General features: G+C 37.5%; 1 protein-coding gene and 1 pseudogene across 1 annotated transcript; one reads left to right on the top strand and one right to left on the bottom strand.

Annotated features, from left to right (window-relative positions):
- Positions 1-816: 816 nt before the first annotated feature.
- On the bottom strand, positions 817-2,036 carry LOC119511294 (annotated as a pseudogene).
- Positions 2,037-4,866: 2,830 nt separating this feature from the next.
- SNRPD1 (small nuclear ribonucleoprotein D1 polypeptide) lies at positions 4,867-20,342 on the top strand. Its single transcript, XM_037806307.1, has 4 exons — positions 4,867-5,023; positions 9,879-9,955; positions 16,380-16,571; positions 18,531-20,342. Exons 1-4 carry the CDS (start codon positions 5,010-5,012, stop codon positions 18,605-18,607), a joined length of 360 nt encoding a protein of 119 aa, XP_037662235.1. The 5' UTR covers positions 4,867-5,009; the 3' UTR covers positions 18,608-20,342.
- The last annotated feature ends 1,577 nt before the right edge of the window (positions 20,343-21,919 follow it).

Genomic DNA, 21,919 nt, shown 5'->3' with positions numbered 1-21,919 from the left:
AGCCTATAGTCTGAAAGACAGTGATCCAGCTCAAACTAATGGAGGTTAAAAAAAAGAAAGAAATTTATTGCTAACATAACCGGGAACTGTAGGGGAGCAGTTGACCTCAGGCCATTCTAAAACCTGAGGCTCAGGTAATGTCAGCAGGATACTGTCACTTTCTCTCCAAGTCTTAGCTCTTCTTTCATCTATATTGGCCTCATTCTCAAGCAGGCTTTCCTGACAACATTATAGAAGATTATATTGAGCTCAAAGCAAATTGATCTCAGTGAAAAGAGGCACCCATTCCTGAGAGCGCCAGAGAAAGTCAAGGGGTATAGCTCTAATTTGTTCAGCTTTTGCTATGTGCCCATGCTAGAACCTTGAAGGTCTTTTTCACAACCCCTACTCCAAGAATTGCAAGCCGCTATCCTAAATTCTCTTGATAAACTCAAAATTGTGAATGTACTCTACTGGGCTTGTTTTTGTTTGTTTGTTTGTTTTTTAAAGACATTTATTCAGCATCATGATCAGACTATTACATTTAGCAATCAACAGCATGGGTGCAAAAAAAAAAATCTACATTAAAACCCTTTGTTGGAATGCTTTACACTTTTCACAGAACAGAAACTAAAATAACTGTTATACAATTAGTCACAAATACAGTCCTCATGTTTTTTGCCCATACACGAGTATTGTCTAAAACATGTCTTCCTTGTTGCAGCTAGGCCCTGCCACCACTGTGCTTGGCTGAGTTCACAAATCTTTTGTAACCTGTGGCTTCCCTGTCACTTCTCTGGCTCTCCTCTCCTGCTAAGCTTTGTTTCCTGGCAGTAATTAAAACCTCCTGCCATTGCCGTAGCTACTGCTGCTGCTGGAACTGCCATCACCACCTTGGTTTTGTGTTTTAACAAAGTATTGGTCTCCACCACCGCAAGGGCCAGAGCTTCTGCCTCCAAAGTTTCCTCCCTTCATGGGCCCAAAATTTGAAGATTGATTGTTGTAATTGCCAAAATCATTGTAGCTTCTGCCACCTCCAAAATTGCTTCCATCATTACCAAATCCATTGTAGCCATCCCCACTGCCACCATATCCACCACCACCTCGGCTGCCACCAAAGCTACCACGACCACTGAAGTTTCCAACACGACCAAAGTTGTCATTCCACCAAAACCACCTCCACGACCACCACACTCATACAGGACACAATAAATGAGTAAACAAATAAGCAAATGATTAAATGTTAAATAGGAAACAAATATTATAATAATAAATAGAGCAGCAAGGTTCAATAAAACTTTCTGCAATGATGGAAATGTGCTATATCTTCCCTGTCCAAAATGGTAAGCCATAGCTACATAGGGATATTGAACACATGAAATGTGGCTATTGCACTGAGGAAATGAATTTTTAGTTTTATTTACTTTTAATCTAAATACGTTCAGACATTGTATACATTAAATACATCCAAAACCACTTCGACCTCTTTGGCTGGATGAAGCACTGGCCACCTCTTGCTTAGACAGGGCTTTTCTTATTTCACAGTTGTGGCCATTCACAGTATGGTATTTCTGAATGACAGTCTTATCCACAGAGTCATGGTCGTCAAAGGTTACAAAAGCAAAGCCTCTCTTCTTGCCACTGCCTCAGTCAGTCATGATTTCAGTCACTTCAGTCTTCCCATACTGCTCAAAATAATCTTAGGTGATGCTCTTCAGTGTCTTCTTTAATGCCACCAACAAATTTCACAGTTAAATGGGCACCTGGTCTTTGCGAGTCTTCTCTTGAGACAGCCCTCTTTGGTTCCACAACTCTTCCATCCACCTTATGTGGCCTTACATTCATGACTGCATCCACCTCCTCCACAGTAGAGTACGTGACAAACCCAAAGCCTCTGGAGCATTTGGTGTTTGGATCTCTCACTACCACACAGTCCGTGAGCATTCCCATTGCACGAAATGGCTCCTCAGACTTTCATCAGTTGTTTCAAAGCTTAGCCCTCTGATGAAAAGCTTCCTCAGCTGTTCAGGCTCTTTTGGAGACCTTGACTTAGACATGACGGCAGTGGGAGGAAAGAATTCAATGATGCTTCCTCAGCGGCGTCCACGGGCAGAAAGGAGTAAGCTAATGAACCTATCTCTCCTGGGCTTGTTTTTAAATTGTCTGTTTTCCTTGCTCACTCAAAGTGATAGGATGCACTTGTTGGGTCTGGCTTATCTTCAGGACACCTACTTCTAAACATTGAGAATGGAATAGTTGCCTTGCCCCACACATCCCATTCTCATGTCCTTGTTCCATTTCTTTCTTGTGACTGATCTTAAGGCCTATAACATATAAAACCCTTGCTAACTCTCAGAAGACAGGGCAGTCTTACTTTCAGACTGACTCTCTTCCTTGCAACAAATTAAGGCATTTTCTTTGTTGCTCCTCTTTTGTGGACTTCATTTCAGGGCTCTTGACAGTTTTATACTATGAGAGAGTAAAATCCTAAAATATTTCAAGCTAGAAAATAAAAACAAATAAAAATTATAATAATTTGGTATACACCAACTAACAATGACATTTCAGTTTGCCATCTTCTGGAAGATCCACCACTAACACACAAGTAATAATGCTGGCTTCACATACTTTAAAGGGAATGAGTAGGTGTTAGCAAATTAAATAATTGCATGTACAAAAGTCTGGAGAGGAGAGTGAGCTTGATGACTTCCAAGACTCAAATATTCCAATGCTGATGAAAGCGAAAGTGGATTAAGAGGTAGGCAGAGCCCAAATTAGGAAGGGCTTGAGGATAATAGGGAACTTCTAATGGGAGAGACATCCAGTTATATCACAAATATTTACCGAGGCCACTTTATGTGCAAGGCACACTCTACATGCTGGTGATGCTGCAATGAACAAAACAAGTTCACATCCCTGCCCTCATACAGTACACAATAAATGAGTAAACAAATAAGCAAATGATTAAATGTTAAATAGGAAACAAATATTATAATAAACAGAGCAGCAAGGTTCAATAAAACTTTCTGCAATGATGGAAATGTGTTATATCTTCCCTGTCCAAAATGGTAAGCCATAGCTACATAGGGATATTGAGCACATGAAATGTGGCTATTGCACTGAGGAAATGAATTTTTAGTTTTATTTACTTTTAATTTAAATACATTCAGACATTGTTTGATCAGGGGGCTCATTATATCACCATGTGTTTGTTGATCTGTTTGTTTAACTCTGTCCTGACACTGGTTCTTTGCATGGTTCTAAGAGAGCTTCCAATAGCTATAGGGGCTGTTACCTTCCCATTCACATCCAAAAGGGAAGAGCCTTTCTTGCAAAGGTCTGATTGAAGCAGCTTAGATTCCATGCCCACTGTGGACATGCAATGGAATGTGATGATTGGCATAAAGGGTAGAGTCAGCTTCTTTAGTACCACATGGATCACCATTAAAATATTAGGAGTTATTGGGAAGAGACAGGAATAGATGATGAGAAGGCAGCCAACAAATGTCCACTACAGCCTTCCTGTAGTAGGGGCATCTGCATGAACTGAAGCTTGTTAGAAATTAAGGCCCCACGCCATACGAATCAAAATTTTCATTTTAAAGTTTCCCCAGATGGGTCCTGAGCACATTAAAGTCTGATGAGCATTGCCTTACAACATTAAATAATTCTGGCGATCAGGAATGAAATCCAGACTGGAGATACAAATTAAAGTCATTGGAGAAGAACACCTAGACTAAAAGAGAAAGTATTCATAAAGACACTACGGCCTGGGATAAATCCTGAAGCATTCCAACATGTAACATGGCCCAACAGAGAAGAATGATCCAGCCAAGAAAACCTAGAAAGAGTAGCTAGTAGGATAGGAAGAAAACTACGTGTTCCTGGCAACCTGGACACCAAGAGAATGGGGTGTTTTAAAAAGTGAGTGTTTGTGTTTAATGCTGCTGAGATGTTGGGTAAGATGAAGATAGAAAAGTTTGTCTTGGAGGTCTTTGACGACCGTTGGAAAAGCACTTTCAGTAAAATAGTATGAAGAGTGAATTGAAGGTGATGAAACAAGTATGGACTAGCTCATTCAAAAAAGTTTTTCTGCGAACGAAAATAGAGAAATCTGGCAGTAGATGGCATCAAATCAGAGAACTTTGTTTTGTTTTGTTTTAGATAAATTTCTATGCTGATTGGAAAACCCAGAAGAGGAGGAAATTGATGATTCAAGTTAGAGAGGGATAACAGAAGGAGTGAAATTCTTGAGAAAATGAGAGATGGGATCAGGCTACAATGAAAAGGAATTAGCCTTTGAAGGAAGCAACATTCTAGTTGCAACAGGAAGGAAGGCAGAAGGATGATTCTGTTTTCTCAAGAACAGTATAAAACATTAGCAGGAATGGTTTGGGAGAGAGGGGTTGTTGAAGGTATGATGTACAGAGAAGAGAGAAGGTGTGAAATAATTTGTGAGCTTGGTAGAGAAACATAAAAGGATCTCTGAGCAGTGTAGGGTGCCCATTTGAGGTTTACAATCAGAACTAAAAGGTGAAAATGATCAGCTAAATTTTTCAGGCACATTAAGTAATGCTGAAGTTCTTGGCACCGTGCTGGACTAGAATTAGAATTAGAATTACACTTTGGGCTTCTCTCAGAACTTCCTTTCACTCATGGGTATATTTGGTGCGGCATGATGTACGGCGCCTTGCTGCACCGAAGCGCGATCACCATAGGCCACCTAAGTGGATTTAGTGTCTTCAAATCTCCTTGGGTAAAATTTCGTCCTAGACCAGCCCTTAGACGTCCTCAGCCTTCGCACGGCACACCTCCAGCCGCCAGGGGGTGCAGTCTAGTTCTCCCCGCCGGAAGGAAGCGCGGCCCAGTGCGGCGTCGGCGTTCCTGCCGTGCGTCCTCAGCGATCCGCGCGCTCTTTACGTCCGGACCCCGGGAGTAAGTGTTTCCGGCCATTGATACTCCCTGTCCGTCGGTGCTCGGTTGTTAGATTTTGTGAGCTATCTGGCCAAAAGGGTGACGGCCTCGCTAGGATGAAGCTCGTGAGGTGAGAGGAGGCGACCAGAGGAGTGAGGGTTGTGAGGGGAAGTCTGGGCCGGAGTCCGGAGTTTGGGCTGCCTGGGTTGTAGGAGGCGCGAAAGCCGCGTGCGTGCGTGCGCGGCCTGGTAACGGCCTCCGGCGCCTCCGCTCCCACTCCCGTCTTGGTGGCGCGGGGATCCGGTGTGTGATCCCGAGGTGGACGTAAAGGCTGAGCCATTTTTTCCCACCGGTGTCCCAGAGGCCTTAGTGGTGCTGCACTAGGTTAACAAGCACTCACTTTCGGTTAGTTACCGATTTTCATGTCGAGTGAACTCGTTCTCTGGGCTAGGTTACTTTTCTGGCCCCTCTCAGCTGCCAGGAAGTGGCTGATAGAACAAAGTCTATGCTCCCTAAGAAGGTGGGAGACGTAGAGAAAAATTGTATGTCATGGTTAAGTACTTATTTGAGTTAATGCGTTTTTCGTGATAAAACTCCACATCGCACTAGTACTTAAAAAACTGCATGTGCCATTTCCAAAATGGACTTCTGATTTCTTAAGTTTTTAGTTTTCTTATCCTCCCTAGGTTTTGATTACTTAATCTCTATTCCCTTAGGGTGGGATTTTGATTTAGGAAAATATCCCCGCTTGGGGCAGAAATTATCACTATCCATATTTGTGGCTAATTACACAGATAATAGATTTCTTTTTTCCCCTCTTATTTCTTTTTGTGTTTGACTCGGAACTACTGAGAACTTGTTCGCCGTTTTGAGTAATTCATTCCAAACTACCTGCAAATAGATTTGGGTTATTTTTTTTCTGTTGAGTCAAGGATGTTACCAAACGGCAAGAGTCGTGCCTGTTGGAGTTTTCTGTTTAGTGGTGAAGACAGAGAAGTAGATCATGTCTAGTATGTTTGAAATAACATACAAACCCCACAAGATTATATTCAGGATCGAGTTTCTATATAAGGCGCCTAGGATAAATTTTTAGTACGTTTTTATTTGGATTATAGCTATATAAAAACGTAGCAGAACTTAAAGAACATTTTGCAATGTGTCGGTACCTGCCAATCTGAATCTCTTTACAGTTAAGTTTTATGTAATACTTCTTGGATTCATTTTGTTTCATTTAAAGACCTCCCATATTGTGGCAGAGTTTTCCTGTAATTTTTAATGGTTTTCCTGAAATCCATTTTGTGTCTTATGTAGACTATAGAAACAGATTTCTTCATGCTGGAGTATGTATTTTTGCTTCAAGAAAATGAGTGTTTGGCTAGTTTGCATTTTCAGTTGACGTTGTTAATTCTGTTCCTCAGCTAGTGGCATTGTCATCCTTATCTTTACTGACATCAGCTTTCATCATCCTTGGGTAAATTCTTAGGAGTGGAATTGCTGGATCATAGTACATGATCATAGTATATGTTTAGTTTTATTAAAAAAAAAAACAAAACTGCCAGACCATTTTCTGAAGAGATTGTGCCGTTTTACACTCCCACCAACAATATATTAGAGTTCTACTTGCTCCACATCCTCAGCAGCATTTGTGTTGTCAGTCTTCTTAATTTTAGCAGATATATAAAGGTATCTTGTTAATGGTTTTAATTTACATTTTCCTAATGATGAATATTGTTGAGTACTTTTTCCCTTGTCATTGGTTTTTATGTACATCTTCTGTAAAGTCTCTGTTCCAGTCCCTGCTTATTTTTATTCTGTTGTTTATTTTTATTATTGAGTTGTAGGGATTCTTTAAATATCCTGATTACCAGCCCTTTGTCAAATGTATTTTCTGCTTGTTTTGTTTTATTTCCTTAATGATCTCTTGATGAACAGAAGTTTATTTTGAGCAAGTTTTAATGCAGCAGCTTTTTCTTTTATGATTCTTACTCTCTATGTCCCGTCAAAGAAACCTTTGCCTATGAAGTTATTCTCCTTTGTTTTTCTCTAAAAGCTTTGGGTCTGTGATCCATCTTGAATTCATTTTTGTAGATGATATGCATTGTAGATGATATGCATTTTGTAGATGATATGGGTGCTGGTTCATTTTTTTCCTCATGGATTTCCATTTATCCCAGCATCATTTGTTGAAAAGACTTTACTTTGCCCATTTAACTGCTTTGACATCTTTGTAGAAAATCAAATGACTTATGTACATGTGGATCCATTTCTGGGTTCTCCATTCCGTTAATTTATTTGTTCCTCATATCTTGATTACTATAGTTTTATCCTGGATACTGCCCTAATCACCTAATTTGTTTTCCTATAGATTGGATTTTGTATCTCTAAAATCTTTCTGTACATCTGCCCCAGGTTCTCTTTAAAATGTGACTATGACCCTTAGCACTCTTCTTCACTGGATGAAAACCCTTCGGTGACTCTCCTTGATGGATTCTTTAGCAGAGCTTGGTGCTCTGCATGAAAGGAACTGCCTAACTAACTCATTTTCTTGAACTTAAAATTCTGCCTGTAGTATCCACAATTACCCTACACACTGTGCTGTTTCTTACCACTCTGCCTTTGCTCTTGTCCCTCATTGCATATTTCTAGCTTTTCAGACTTCTTACTAGCAGCCCACTAAGATCTGACTTTCCTCCTCCTTCCATGCTACCTTAGGTTCCTTATCATACCCTGTTGGTATTTTTATTACATTCTACATTGTACAGTTATTTTTTAATGTCTTTCATGTACCTGTCCTTCCTAATAGACTTTTAGTTCCTTGAGGACCTAGTCTTATGCATTTTAATCCTCGTTACCAAGCCCAGGGACTCCCACATAATAGATAAAATTTTTTATCAAAGAAATATCCTTGGACTTACCGAAATGTAATTTTCAACAGACTTTTTTTTCTTTCTTACTGGTTTTCCTTTTACATCCATATAGCAGATTACCTGATTATTAAGTCATTTTATTTTTAGTTTAATCCTGCCTACTTCCAAAAATGATTTGAAGAGACTTATAATAAAAGTTATACTCAATGGGACAATTAAAAGATAAAAAACAAAAACTTGGTAATGGAAGGAAACCATTAGATCAAAATTCTAGGCTAATATAGCTCAAAATTAAATTTGTAGTTAAATACTTTTTGTCTAATTTTTGTCTGGTAAACTGCCAATTCGTTGAGAGATTTTATATATATATATAAAAATATATCAAATACTGTACTAAATATATATCAAATACCAAATGGTATTCCATTCTTGGATCGTTACATGAGGACAAAAAAATCTTGAAGTCATTGGACTTGATATATCCCAAATCAAGTGATTTCCCCTTTCCTGATGGCTAGTGGTGCTTTCAAGTTCTCATTCCTTTAATCATTGAAGCATTTTAGCCAACATTTTTCAGTTCTCTTACCATCCAGGATTAGAAACTTAAAGATTTAAAGAGGTTAGGATCCTTACCTCATAATAGTCTAATGGTGGAGAGGGAGAGATGACAGTTAATCCTCTGTGTACAGTTGAGTATGATAGGTGCTATGATAGGGTGTACAAAGTATATATTAAAGACGAGAAATTTTTAATATGCACTGTATATTAGATGATATTGTGGGATTATCGTTCCCTTTCATAGATGTGATTCTGGTATGATGGTTATGTGGGAAAATGTCCTTATTAGAAAATGCATGCTGAAATGTCATAATGCCCACAATTTTTGTTCAGGTGATGTGTCAAAAGTATAAGTTGTTTGTGTTGAAAAAGAGAGGGTGGGGAACAAAAGGCAACATTTAATAATTTGTGAATCTTTCCATTTGTCTTCCTCTGCAATTTTTCTTAATAAAAAGTTAGGGAAGAACAAAAGACTGTGAAGTGGGGAAGACAGATGATTCAGTAAATATTACCAAGTTAACCAACTATCTAGTTGGGGAAAATAATAAAGGCACAGAAAAAAAGTTGAATCCCAGATGGATTAAAACTAAATGTAAAACTAGCAGGAAATGGGACTTTTTACAATGTGGGGATGAGGAACACCTTCCTAATCAGATTACATACCCCACAAGCATTGACAAGTATAAAAAAATAAAAAAATTTTGTGTGACTAAAGATGACATAAACAGACTTAACTGATTATAACAAACTGGTAGAAAACAAAAGAAAAACTCAACCTAATTGAAAATGTCTGAATAGGTAATTGATAGAAGAAATTCACATTGCCCATATTAATGAAAAGATATTCAGCCTCATTAATAATTAGTGAGAAGCAAATTGCCTTTTGCTCCCTACAAAACTGACAGAAATTTAGAAGATTGATAACACTTTTGGTGAGGGTTTGCCTAAATGGATTTGTAGTAGCAAAAAAATGAGAAATAACCTAATGTCCATCAACAAGAGAAAAAATAAAATAAATGGTACTTGTATGGTGTTTCCATATAGTGGAATTCTAACCAGCACTTAGAATGTTTTTTATATATTGACATGGAAATATTGCCCATATACATTTAAATGAGAACTACAAATTAAAGAAGTTATTAAGATATGGCCCAGTTCATATTAAAAAAATTATATATATGCTTATGAATGCATATAAAAAGGTTTGGAAGAATGTCTCCATAAAACATGGAGGAGATTAGGAAGGGATACTTTTACTTTACTCTGTTTATACATATGCAATAATTTCTTGATTTTTTTGTGGTTTATAGTGTCTCAATTTGAGGTTAAGCTGTATAATAGTGGAGAGAATCAATATCTTCCAAATGACAGTTTCTGTCATTCATAACTGTTGTGGGTATAATTCAAGGAAAGCTGAAATTGTTATGCATATTATTAATAGGAATTGATGGAGCATCTGCAGCAGATCTTCAGTACCTAGAATTCACCCTTTTCTACTTAATAAGCATTTTAAAGTGTTAAAGGTGAAAATTTATTATTTTTTTCCTGTTATCTTTAAAGATTTTTGATGAAATTGAGTCATGAAACCGTAACAATTGAATTGAAGAATGGAACACAGGTCCATGGAACCATCACAGGTACAGAAATTGGGCTGCCTTATAAACTTTGTTTAATCTCTTCCACCTGCAAACCTGAATTCTATTTTTGGTGGCTTAATGAACATTATTGTAATACCAATCGTCATTCTTTTTGTGTGAATTATTTCATTGACCTCCTCACTTAAATCTTACCGTAAGTACTTATGCTCTAAGCAAACTGAATTCTCCAGTTTGTCCTGTATATGACCTGATCTTATGTCTTTGCCTGAATGTGTTCTTCTGCCTGAAATGTTGCTTCTTCCAAAATACATTTTACTTTTATTAGAATTTTGTGTCCCCTATGAGTTGGGATAGGGTTCTGTGACTGATTACCTGGGAAAAAATAAGTGGGGAGGGGAGAGGGAGCAGTAATTTTACTGCTCTAAGACAGTCAGTTAGCATAATGCTTTTTTAAATTCAGTTTTAGTGAGGTGTATTCACATACCATACAGTCATCCAAAGTGTACAATCAGTTGTGCATTCATCACCACAGTAAATTTTTTTTTAATTCAGTTTTATTGAAATACATTCACACACCATACAATCATCCGTGATATACAATCCACTGTCCACAGTATGATAACATAGTTATGCGTTCATCACCACAATCTATCTCTGAACATTTTCCTTACATCAGAAAGAACCAGAACAAGAATAAAAAATAAAAATGAAAAAAGAACACCCAGATCATCCCCCCATCCCACCCCATTTGGCCTTTAGTTTTTATCCCCATTCCTCCACTCATCCATACACTAGATAAAGGGGGTGTGATCCACAAGGTCTTCACAATCACACTGTCACCCCCTGTAATCTACATTATTATATAGTTGTCTTCAGGAGTCCAGACTGCTGGGTTGGAGTTTGGTAGTTTCAGGTATTTACTTCTAGCTATTCCAATACATTAAAGCCTAAGAGGTGTTATCTATATAGTGCATAAGAATGTCCACCAGAGTGACCTCTCGACTCCATTTGAAATCTCTCAGCCACTGAAACTATTTCGTCTCATTTTGCATCCCCCTTTTGGTCAAGAAGATACTCTCAGTCCCATGATGCCAGGTCCACATTCATCCCCGGGAGTCATACTCTGCGTTGCCAGGGAGATTTACACCCCTGGGAGTCGGGTCCCACGTAGGGGGGAGGGCAGCGAGTTCACCTGTCGAGATGGCTCAGTTAGAGAGAGAGAGGGCCACATCTGAGCAACAAAGAGGTACTCAGGGGGAGACTCTTAGGCACCATTACATACAACTTTAGACTCTCCTTTGCACCACAGTAAATTTTTGAACATTTTCATTACTCCCAAAAAATAAAATAAAAGAGAACACCTAAAACATTCCATCTCCCTCATCCCATCGTAATTTTCATTTAATTTTTGTCCCCATTTTTCTACTCATCTGTCCATACTGGATAAAGGGAGTGTGAGCCACAAGATTTTCACAGTCACACCATGTAAGGTACGTAGTTATACAGTCGTCTTCAAGAATCAAGGCTACTGGTTGCAGTTTAACAGTTTCAAGTATTTCCTTCTTGCTGTTCCAATACACTAAAAACTAAAAGGAGTATCTGTATAGCGCATAAGAATACCCTCCAGAGTGACCTCTCAACACCATTTGAAATCTCTCAACCACTGAAACTTTATTTTCATTTCTCTTCCCCTTTTGGTCCAAGAAGGCTTTTTCAATTCCACAATGCAGTGTCCAGGCTCATCTCCAGGTCCCACATTGCCAGGGAGATTTACACTCCTGGGATTCATGTCCCACGTAGCGGGGAGGGCAGTGAATTTACCTGCCAACTGGGCTTAGAGAGAGGGAGGCCACATCTAAGGAGCAAAGAGGTTCTTTGTGGGGAGACCCTTAGACACAATTATAAGTAGGCTTAGCCTCTCCTTTGCAGTAACAAGCTTCATAAAGGCAAGTCCCAAAATTGAGGGCTCAGCCCAAATTGGTAGTCTTCAATGTTTATGAGAATATCAGTAATAACCCAGGTGGGGAAGTTTAATATTTCCGCATTTAACCTCAGCAGGGCTCAGTTAGCATAACATTTTACATAATTTTTTCTTTTAGTCCTTTTTCTTTTGTGTCTAATGCCACTGTAACAATATTGTATATTTAGTTTGTATTTAAGTAATACACAGTAAATGTATTACTCATAGTAAATGTTCCAGAGAATTGAAAAATTTCAAAAGAATTGATGGGCCAAATGAAAGAAAATGCTATTTTAGCATATGATCTCACTGTCTGAAATATTTAAATTGTACATTTATAAATAATTTTTTAGTCTTCTCTGTCCAGAGCACAGTGTTAGATATTGGAGAGGAACCAAAAAGTGTTCTTGCCTAGTGATAGAAGACACACATACAAGTAATGAAATGAAAGGTTTGCCTAACTTATGTCAGCACCTACTAATGGGTATTCCAGGGTAGAAGTTTCAGTAAATTGGGGTAGTAAAATCCAGATTATAATCTGTGGAGAGGAAATTGTAGTTCATATAGACTGTTTCTCTCACATTTGCCAGGCTCCTGCTTGACTTTATAGGCTCAGCAAAATGGTTCCTTTCCATGAAGTCCTCTCCAGTAGAGATTAGCATCTTTTTCCCTTAGCTAATCCAGGGGGAAATGGTTAACTCATTCTGCAAAACTTTATTGAGTATTTACTGCATATCAGGTATTGGTTGGCATGCACAGAGTTAAAAATTAGTATGGGGATAGCTCCAGGATGTTATGTTGAAGGAAGTATGTGATAGGGGCTGGGGGTAGCTAATCTTAAAAGAGAAAATGAACATTTGAAACAGGAAGCAGCATATGCATGAACTATGAACAAACCTAGTGGGTCCAGGGGGTGGCATCTTATTTGCAGTGAAGTAAAGGTTGGGATTCAGGAGTAGAGGAACAGTAGGAAATGAGGTGGGGAGTGGGGTGGCGGGGGGCTTGTGAAGAGCCTTGACTGAATACCACACTATGGAACTGAGATATTGTCCTTTAGCTGATGGGAACTATTGAAGGTGTTTCCATAACCAATTAACATGAGATTTGTATAACTAGTGATGTATGGAGGTTAGACATGTAGGGAGAAGGCAGGAGTCTAGGAGACAGGAAAAATAAATCAAGAAAGAATAAAGATTTGACAGATTGGTTGCTGTTTAGGAGGTTGAATAGAATGGACTTGGTGAATCAGTGAGGCGGGGGTTGTAGCATGTTAGAACAACTTAATGGCTTCTAGAGTATTCGGGACTTCTCTCCATAGCTACCTTAAACTGCAGAGGAATGTTTCTGTAGGAATAAGTTTCCTACAAGGCCCTGCATTTTTTCTACGATTAAGGGGTAGGTAGTTAATAAGGAAGAAATAAGAATGCTTTTTTTTTTTTTTAAGCAAAAAAAGGTGAGGTTTATTAGGTTACAAGCACTAGGAATTACTTACAAAGTTAGCTAAAGAATAGCCTTTAGCCATTTTATATATAAATATATATGTTGAAGCCTAATTGCCCAAGAAGCATTTTTCTAATTTATGGTGTGCCTAGAAAAGGGGAGGGAGAAGCAGCAGGCAGGCAGCAGTTTTGGGATTTTATTCATGGCTCTGACACATCTGGGCAAACTAAAAAAGTGAATAGATGGGAGCTAGCCACCTGCTTGGCTTTGTAAAAGGATCCTGGATATTAAACAACTTTGCAGTGAGGGCTGGAGAAAGCTCTGAGCTGGTAAGCATCATTATAGGGAGCCAGAGTTCATTAACAAAGCCTAGCATCCTGATCACTGTAGGAGACATTAAGTGGAAGTCTTGGCCTTTTATATTAAAAATGAAAATCATAGTGAAATTAAGTGATGGCAGAAGGCTGGTATTTAATAATTCTATAGTACTTTATTTCTAATTTATTTCTAATTTCATATAATCTTGTTCTAAAATCACTTCTAAATAGAAATTAGATTGACCTGCTGAATTTTACAGAAATAATTTAATTAGCTAGATAACTGGCTTTCTCTGCACCCTCAGTTAACCAAATCTAAAGATACCTAATATATCTAGAATAGATTTTAGTTTCCCCCACTATACCTCAGGACAAAGCCATTTAATTTGCTGCATGATATATAATAGAAAGTAATCTGGTTTAATATAGAAAGGTAATCTTGAATACTGTAATTCAACTATGACATTAAGTATTATCTCCAGGCTTCTTTTTCAGTATTTACATTTTCCCTATACTTTAAGAATGCTTTCTTAACTGTCTTCAAAGTAGACAAGGTTACTTCCTTCAGAGAATTCAGTTTACATTGTGCTGTTCTTATGTAAGACATGACAGCGCTTCTAATTTCAGCCTACAGAGTGACAAAAAGCAGCAAGGCTTCAGTTCACTCCATGAGGACACAGAGGGGCAAAAGCAAAGACTGAAGAAAGGAAGATAAAAGAGAAATTGGGGAAAAGAAAAAATGATTGAGACTAGACATAAAAATTCAGACAAGGGAATGATAGGTAAGGAAAAGAAATAAATGATGAGGGGAAGAAAAGATTATTTTTTAAATATTATCCCAGAAATTTGAAACTAATGAATAAATTCTACAAATTATGGTATAGAGAAATAGGTAGTCTTCTAAAATCAGAAATTTCAACAGGAAGAGAAGGCAGAGGGTCCTTGAATTTTTATCAAACTGAGTACTTGCCTTAAGAAAGATAGATGAAAACTTTTTATGCAACCTAAATTAATGTGTGAGGTATTTCTTTCACTTTACAGATTTTCTTATGTATACAATCTTTAGGTAGCAAGCATTAAAATATTTTAATTATATAAATTGGTTATAACAAAGATTTTTCAAGAGTACTTGAGGCAAAAAGCAATTCTTTTAAATAGCCTTTCCTTGTGTTGAAATATAATAGGTTTCATATACATAATATTTTGACACAAGCTATTTACCATTCTTATGTATCCAATTTTGGATTGCAAGAAACTCACATTGCAAAGGATTGAGTAGAAGAACAAAGATAATGATCGTGGACCTCTTTTTCCAAAAACTTAGCAGCAGAGAGAAGGAGAAAAGGCACGGACATGCCAAGTTAAAATTGGGAAGATGAGCACGCATTTTTTGGCAGAGAAGACTGAAATTGTGGAAAACAAGATGGTGCATTCAGGAGGAGGATGTGTAAAATAGTAGATAAAGTCTCAAGCTGTAGAGTCAGATTGATTGGGTTCAGAATCCCAGCCTTAGCACTTAACAGCTGGGTTCTTATTTTTTTACCTAAGTAATAAATTCATGTAGTTTAAGTTTTTTTCAAAAAACATGAAAGAGTATATATGGTTGAATCTCCCATTCATGCCACTAGACATCTAATCCTCTTACCCTTGAAAAGCTGTTACAAGTTTCTCATGTGTTCTTGATGAATATGTACACAAATATGAATACATAATTGTTTAGTCCTCAAAGCAGGGATAGCCACCTATCTTCCACAGGGATGTTGAGGATTAAATTAGAATGTTTTTATATGCAGTTCCTGAAACATAGAAAGAGCTTATAAATGTTAGCTATTATTTCCTTCTCTGTGGATGGATCATGATCCCCAAGGCAGTGGAATGGTGTCAAAAGCATATTAGTAATCTTCGGAAGAAAAAGGACCTCTGCTTCCTCTGATTGGGAGGAAGGAGGAAAGTATTAGTAGTACTGAAAAATTTGAGATGGACATTGGGAAGGTTGAGAATTCAAAGGAAAGAAGTTTACTAGATCTTTAGTTTTCTCATTTGTTCAGGTATTATTTCGCAAAGATTCCAGTAATATATATAAGGTCATATATTCATCCTGGAAATTCTTGCTTTGTAGTCTGCAAAACCTCATACTAAGAGTAATGTCTTTATAGAAAAAAATAGGTTGGGGCAGACCACTCAAAACCTATGTAACAGTATCAGACTAGTAAGAAAAAATAATTTTTTTTAAAGCAGTTAAAAAGACATGTTAAATGCTTTGCAAATAAGGAAAAATATGGTAATTATGGGGGCTTATGTTAAAAACAAAGGTGAGGATGGCTTGATGGAATGGGGCATGAGGAAGTTATGGAGACAGTGTCTTAGTGCAGAAGGATCTGAGAGAACCTTGCAATCAGTACTCACCACAAGGCATATGTTCCAGCCAGGGTTCTTCCATGGCTTGTTGCATTCACTTTTATAAGCATACCTGATTGTGTAAAACATTGGCATCCTAGGAAAAAGTCTATGAAGGACTTCTGATTTATACTGACATTGTTTCACCATTTACCAATTGCATATGTGCCAAATTGTGTCATAGAGGCTTATATTTTAGCAGAACAGAGAGTACTTTTTTTGTAATGTATGTATAATGTGTATTTACTATGTATACATATGTATACGTATGTAATATGTATTTATTATGGCTTGATAGAATAATTGGTTGTCTTCCTTACTATGCTAAGAATTGTCCTGTTCTCTTTAGGTGTGGATGTCAGCATGAACACACATCTTAAAGCTGTGAAAATGACCTTGAAGAACAGAGAACCTGTACAGCTGGAAACACTGAGTATTCGAGGAAATAATATTCGATATTTTATTCTGCCAGACAGCTTGCCTCTGGATACACTACTTGTGGATGTTGAACCTAAGGTGAAATCCAAGAAGAGGGAAGCTGGTAAGTTTGAAGGCTTATAAAAGCTTTTGTGAATGATGTATTCATACCATAATTCGCTATTCGAAATACAAAAATTTATGAACAACAATTTTTTGTTCTTTAAAATTCCTTATACTTGTCATGGGTGCATACCAGTTTTTATTATAGCTCCTGATGTTGGTATTAAAAAGACTGTTGCCATTCTTATTTCCTGTCCCTTTATACATGGCCTGGTGTACCCACTACCCCACCCCCACCTCTGCTTTGGAAGATTTGGACAGTGACTCTTTATTCCTGGTATTTGGAAATGTCTTAATGACTTGGTAGAGGATCTCTTTTCTTCTTCCCTTTTCTTTTTCTTTACTTTTCATTTTGTTTTTCGGGGCACTTGGTGGACCGTTTCATGTATTTATATTTTGGCCCATTAAAGGTAAGAAATTTACTTGTCTGACTTTGATAGTTTCTTCCCCTTTGTCTGCTCTTTTCTTTCCTCGTGGAATTCTTAGTGATCAGGCCTTCTGGATCAATTCTCTGTCTTTTCTCTCTCATTCTGCCTTTATGTTCTATTTTCTGAGAAACTACCTGGACCCTGTATTCCATTCTAGTGCATACTTAATTGTCAAGATTCTTATTCCCTGATTATTTTTCATAGAATCCTGTTGTTTTATGCATATAACTGTTTCTTATCACTGGTAGAATATTACAATTTTGCTTTTGAAGTTTTATTCTGTACTTAGAATTGTTTTCTCCGATTTCTCTTTTTATTTGAGCTCTGTATTTGCTCTTTTATGTTGAAGGCTTTACTTAAGAATCTTGAAAGCTTTAGCCCTCCATTATTTACCAAGGAGCCTAGAAAGGGAAGTTCTGGGGTGGAAGGCTGGGCTCCTCAGCTGGTGGGTCTCCCTGTAGGGTGGTTCAGAAGTGAGTTGGCCTCTTCACTGAGGATTTCCCAAAATTTCAGGATCTTGAAGTCTTTTCAGGAGCTGTATCTCCCCTCCACCCCCCACACCCCCAAAAAAGACTCCATTCACCTACATTAGGAGATGTTTATCTGGTAGCCAGCATTATAAGAGCAGGGCAGGAGAAATGGTGTTTTGTAGACATTTACTTAATACAATGAATTTTAGACTCATGACCCACTTACACATATAACTAACAGGTCTTGTGAAGAATTACTTAACCTAAATATATGCAGTGCCTTTAAGTTTCCTGTTCAGTTCCCTTTCAGTAAAAAACACAAAATTCTCATTATAATGCACAACTTGGAAAATACTGACTTAATCCCCCTCTGCCTTCCCCTCAGCCCTGTGCCTCATGCTGCTAACCTTTTTGCAAGTATTTTCAAATCTGAAGTTTTTCCAATTCTGTGTCTTGGGAGAATAAATCTTTTCTCTCCTGCCTACCTGTAAGGGAAATGATCATTTGGCTTTGCAAGGTGTGGGGAAGAGGATTGGTGAGTCTAAATGTTCATAGCTATCCAAAGATGAAATAGGCTCATTTGGGAGAGGAGGTCTCTGTCATTGTGATATTTGAGTAGGATTGGGCTGACCATTTGACAAGGATATTTCTATGTGGATTAAAGCACTAGATTATGATTAGGTCACATGACCCTGTGGGGGGGTCAGTTCATTTGCATTTCAGTTTGTGGCAAATTTGAGACATGATACAAAGAGAGAAAATATTTTAAAACATGATGCATTTCCCAATAAATACATTTAAATGAAACATATTAAAGAATCTGTAGGCCAGCAGTTCCTGGTTCTGCTTGATAATATAATGCATGTGTATGGAATACAAGGAAGTGACTGTGGACTGACATATTTGAGAAAGGCTGAGTTAATGCTTAGTCTACTACTGAAGCTGTGAATCAAGAACTATAAGGGAAGTGTGTGTGTGTGTGCCTGTAAATGCTGTTTGTGTTGGCCAGGTAACATTAGCACAGAAGAGAACTTAACTTGCTTTGTTTTTCTTTTCCCTCAGTTGCAGGAAGAGGAAGAGGCCGAGGAAGAGGAAGAGGACGTGGCCGTGGTAGAGGAAGAGGGGGTCCTAGACGATAATGTCTCTCAAGATTAGTGTTTCAAAGTGGTGATATGGGCTATTTTTTTGTACAGCTTTTGTTTGTTTATGTCAGTTTTTAATAAACCTAAATATGGGACCACATTGTCTACTGACCATCAAATTAAAGTTTTAATAGTTTCATATATATATATGCATGATACTAACACAGTGAGAGCCATTTGTAACTATTAGGTAGTCCCAGGAAAATTTACATTCTTAGGTGGTTATGCTTTAATTTTTTAAACTAAAATTTTTATTTTATGATGAATTTATGTAGAATATACACCTTTTATTTCACATGCACTGAAGATCCATTTATTTCTACTCTGTAGAACCTACCTATAGGTAAAATTAAGTTCTTTTTGGTACTTTTAGAAACTGAAGTCCTTTGAATCAGGGTCTACAATTGATTCTCCTTCCCTGAGTTTACTTCATGGAGACTTCGGAACTTGGTTAAAAAATGGTAGTCATCTTCTAAATCAAGAAGTCAGTGATTTTGTTGTCATTGTTAATGTTTTTTGTTTGTTTATAATAGGTTTTCAATAGAATAGTTTTAAGTTCTCCTGAGTTGAAACTGCAGATAATACCTAGTTGCTTATCAATTGTGAACAGTATTAAGACCTCATGTTAATTTGGAATATACCTGTTAGTGGCTTTATCAAATACTTCTACAAGGAATCTTTGAAGAACAAAATGAAAGAGGCCTACTTTCTTTTATAGCAAAACTAGAATCTTGTCAATCACTAAAGGAAATTTTTTTAAAAATTTTTAATTGAATAAGCTTGATAAAAACTGTATACACAGGCCTACTACTGTTTTTATCAAGCTTACTACTGTTTCTGTACTAAGAAAGCAAGCTAACTTTGAGGATGTGGGGGAACTAAATCTTTATTTTCATTTAATTATGTATTGTTGGCTTTTTTCATTTTTAATGAGAAGAAAATTTACTGCAAGGATTGTTACTAAAAATACAATTACTTAATTTGAGAGATAGCAAGAGCACTGTGTGCGTGCACATGCGTGTTTTAAAAACGTTACTATAAATCTGGGATATATATATAATTTTTTTTTAAAGTATCTTGCTCACCTCCTGAAGATAATTCCACAGTTGAAATGTTTTTTTCTGTTCATAAGTCATTGAAACCGTCTCATGGTGCTTAGCTGTTTTATCACAAGTTATTCGACAGTGGTTAGGAAAGAGGGTGGTAGTGTATATGAAATCCATGATGATGAAGGCAACTTTTATGAATATTTCTTAGTGGTAAATATTTTAAACTTGAACCCACATGACATGACAAGCCATAATCAATATGTAATTTTCCTCCATACCTTTTGTAAATTAAGACATTGAGGGAATAAATTCATTCTTTCCCACACTCTGATCTCTTGCTGGTGCTCCTATTGGTTGAAACCCAGCATAAACCAGAAGGCAAGGTGGAGAGTAGATTTGAAGGGGGCAGACAGAAAAGACCCCACACAGCTAGTGAAGAAACAATTGTTTCCTACATGCTAAGCAAACATAACTACATAATTGCAAATTGTGGTGAATACTCTGCAGATATAAGAGTACTTCATATTTCTTGTCCATTTTAAAAGCAGTATGTAGTGGCAGCTCACTTTGATGTTCAAATATTATACAACATTTAACATTTTAACTTTTTTATTTTGAGGGTTTTAATGTCTAAGATGTTGGCATTGTGAATCCAGTCTAATAAATGGTTTAAATGTGAGAAACTACTGTGGATACTAGATTGAGTTTATTCCACTGGAGGTCATTTTTAGGTGAAAAGACATAAATTGTGTGAAGAAAAAGCTATTTGATCTGATTGCCATAATTAGCCATATATGAAGGAAGCACTGCAGTGAGAAGAAACAACAAACTAGACTAACATGCTTCTCTTTCCAAGAAAAAAATCAATAAGACTTAAGTGCTACTGCATTTTGCCCACATTTAATATCTTCTTTTAAAGCTTAAGATTTTATATGTGATTTTATGTTGTTATTTAAATAAATTATTATGAGTAAAGATAGAAAACCAAGTGAAACAAAATCAGAATTCATAGTATATTTTATTATAATTGTGTTGGGTTATGCAAGGATGGCTTAGTACTTTAAAATGTAGTACTACACTCAGTAATCGAAATTCATGTGATCATTTATAATTGATGTCAAAATCACATTTAATAACACATGACACTCAATCCTGAAAAATTTAACCTAGGTGTTACTTCTTTAACATGATAAAGAATGTCTATTTTAAACCAATAATGGACAATGTTCTAGAGATATTCCAATTAAAAGAGCAAAAAAGGGGGGTATATCTGGTTTTGGTTTTCATTACTTAATGTAAAAATTCTAGTGGATCCAATCCACAAAATAAGACATAAACGACACGATAGTGTTCCGTTTATTCAAACTAGTTTTTACCTTCCAGTAAAGTTTTGTAGTTTAATTCCATATATTTTGGGGAAGGTTAGTAAATAAAATGAAATTCAGTTTACTCAAAAGGAATAATAGGAAAGGCTGTACATGTTGGCTTATGGGAAGATGGCGGAGTAGGAAGCTCCAGAAAACAGTCCCTCAACCAAAACAAATATTGAACTGGCAGGAACCATCTCAACCAACCACTTGCAAACTCGAGTCTAGGGGAATACCGTACAGCTTCCAAGGAGGAGCAGGAGGAAGAAGTTGGTAAATTGTGATAAAAACTGGTGCATTTCATCCTCCCTGCAGCAGTACCACCACCACCACCCCTCCCTGCAGCTGTGGGGACTAGAGTCCCAGCTCCTGGCTCAGCTTTTGGTGCCAGGGTGGGACATAACTAGTTCTCCAGACTAGGAATGTATGGTCTGATCCCAGATCTCTACTTTTGATCAGCTACTTAAGATCGCTGGGTCCTGCTGTGAGGGTGACCATTATTCCAACACTCCTGGGGCAAAGGCTGCAAAGGAATCAAAGTGTAAGGAACCTTCCTCAGAACTACAGAAAGCAGTTAAAGGACTGCATTAACCAGGCAAGTGCTGTATTTGAACAGCTTCAAACGCCATAAAAGAAGCTCCTGACACATTTGCTGGCCTCTCTCCCATCGCCTCCACAATCCAGGATGGAGCCAGCTTGGCTCCCATTGTGGGTTCCTGTCCCTGACCCAGAGGGAGCAGAGTGGCCACAATGTGCATCCTGGGGTGCATGTATGTCACTGCCAACAGATTGGGTGAAAATCTGACAGACAGCTGGGGATCCTGTCTGTTCTCAGTCTTGCCTTCCCCAAATTTTTCTTGAATGCAGACAAGCCATTTGCAGATAGTTGGGAA

Source organism: Choloepus didactylus, chromosome 16, assembly GCF_015220235.1.
Source record: "Choloepus didactylus isolate mChoDid1 chromosome 16, mChoDid1.pri, whole genome shotgun sequence".
Taxonomy (NCBI): domain Eukaryota; kingdom Metazoa; phylum Chordata; class Mammalia; order Pilosa; family Megalonychidae; genus Choloepus; species Choloepus didactylus.
Note: the sequence above shows the minus strand (reverse complement) of the source record. Positions and strands in the feature narration are given on the sequence as shown.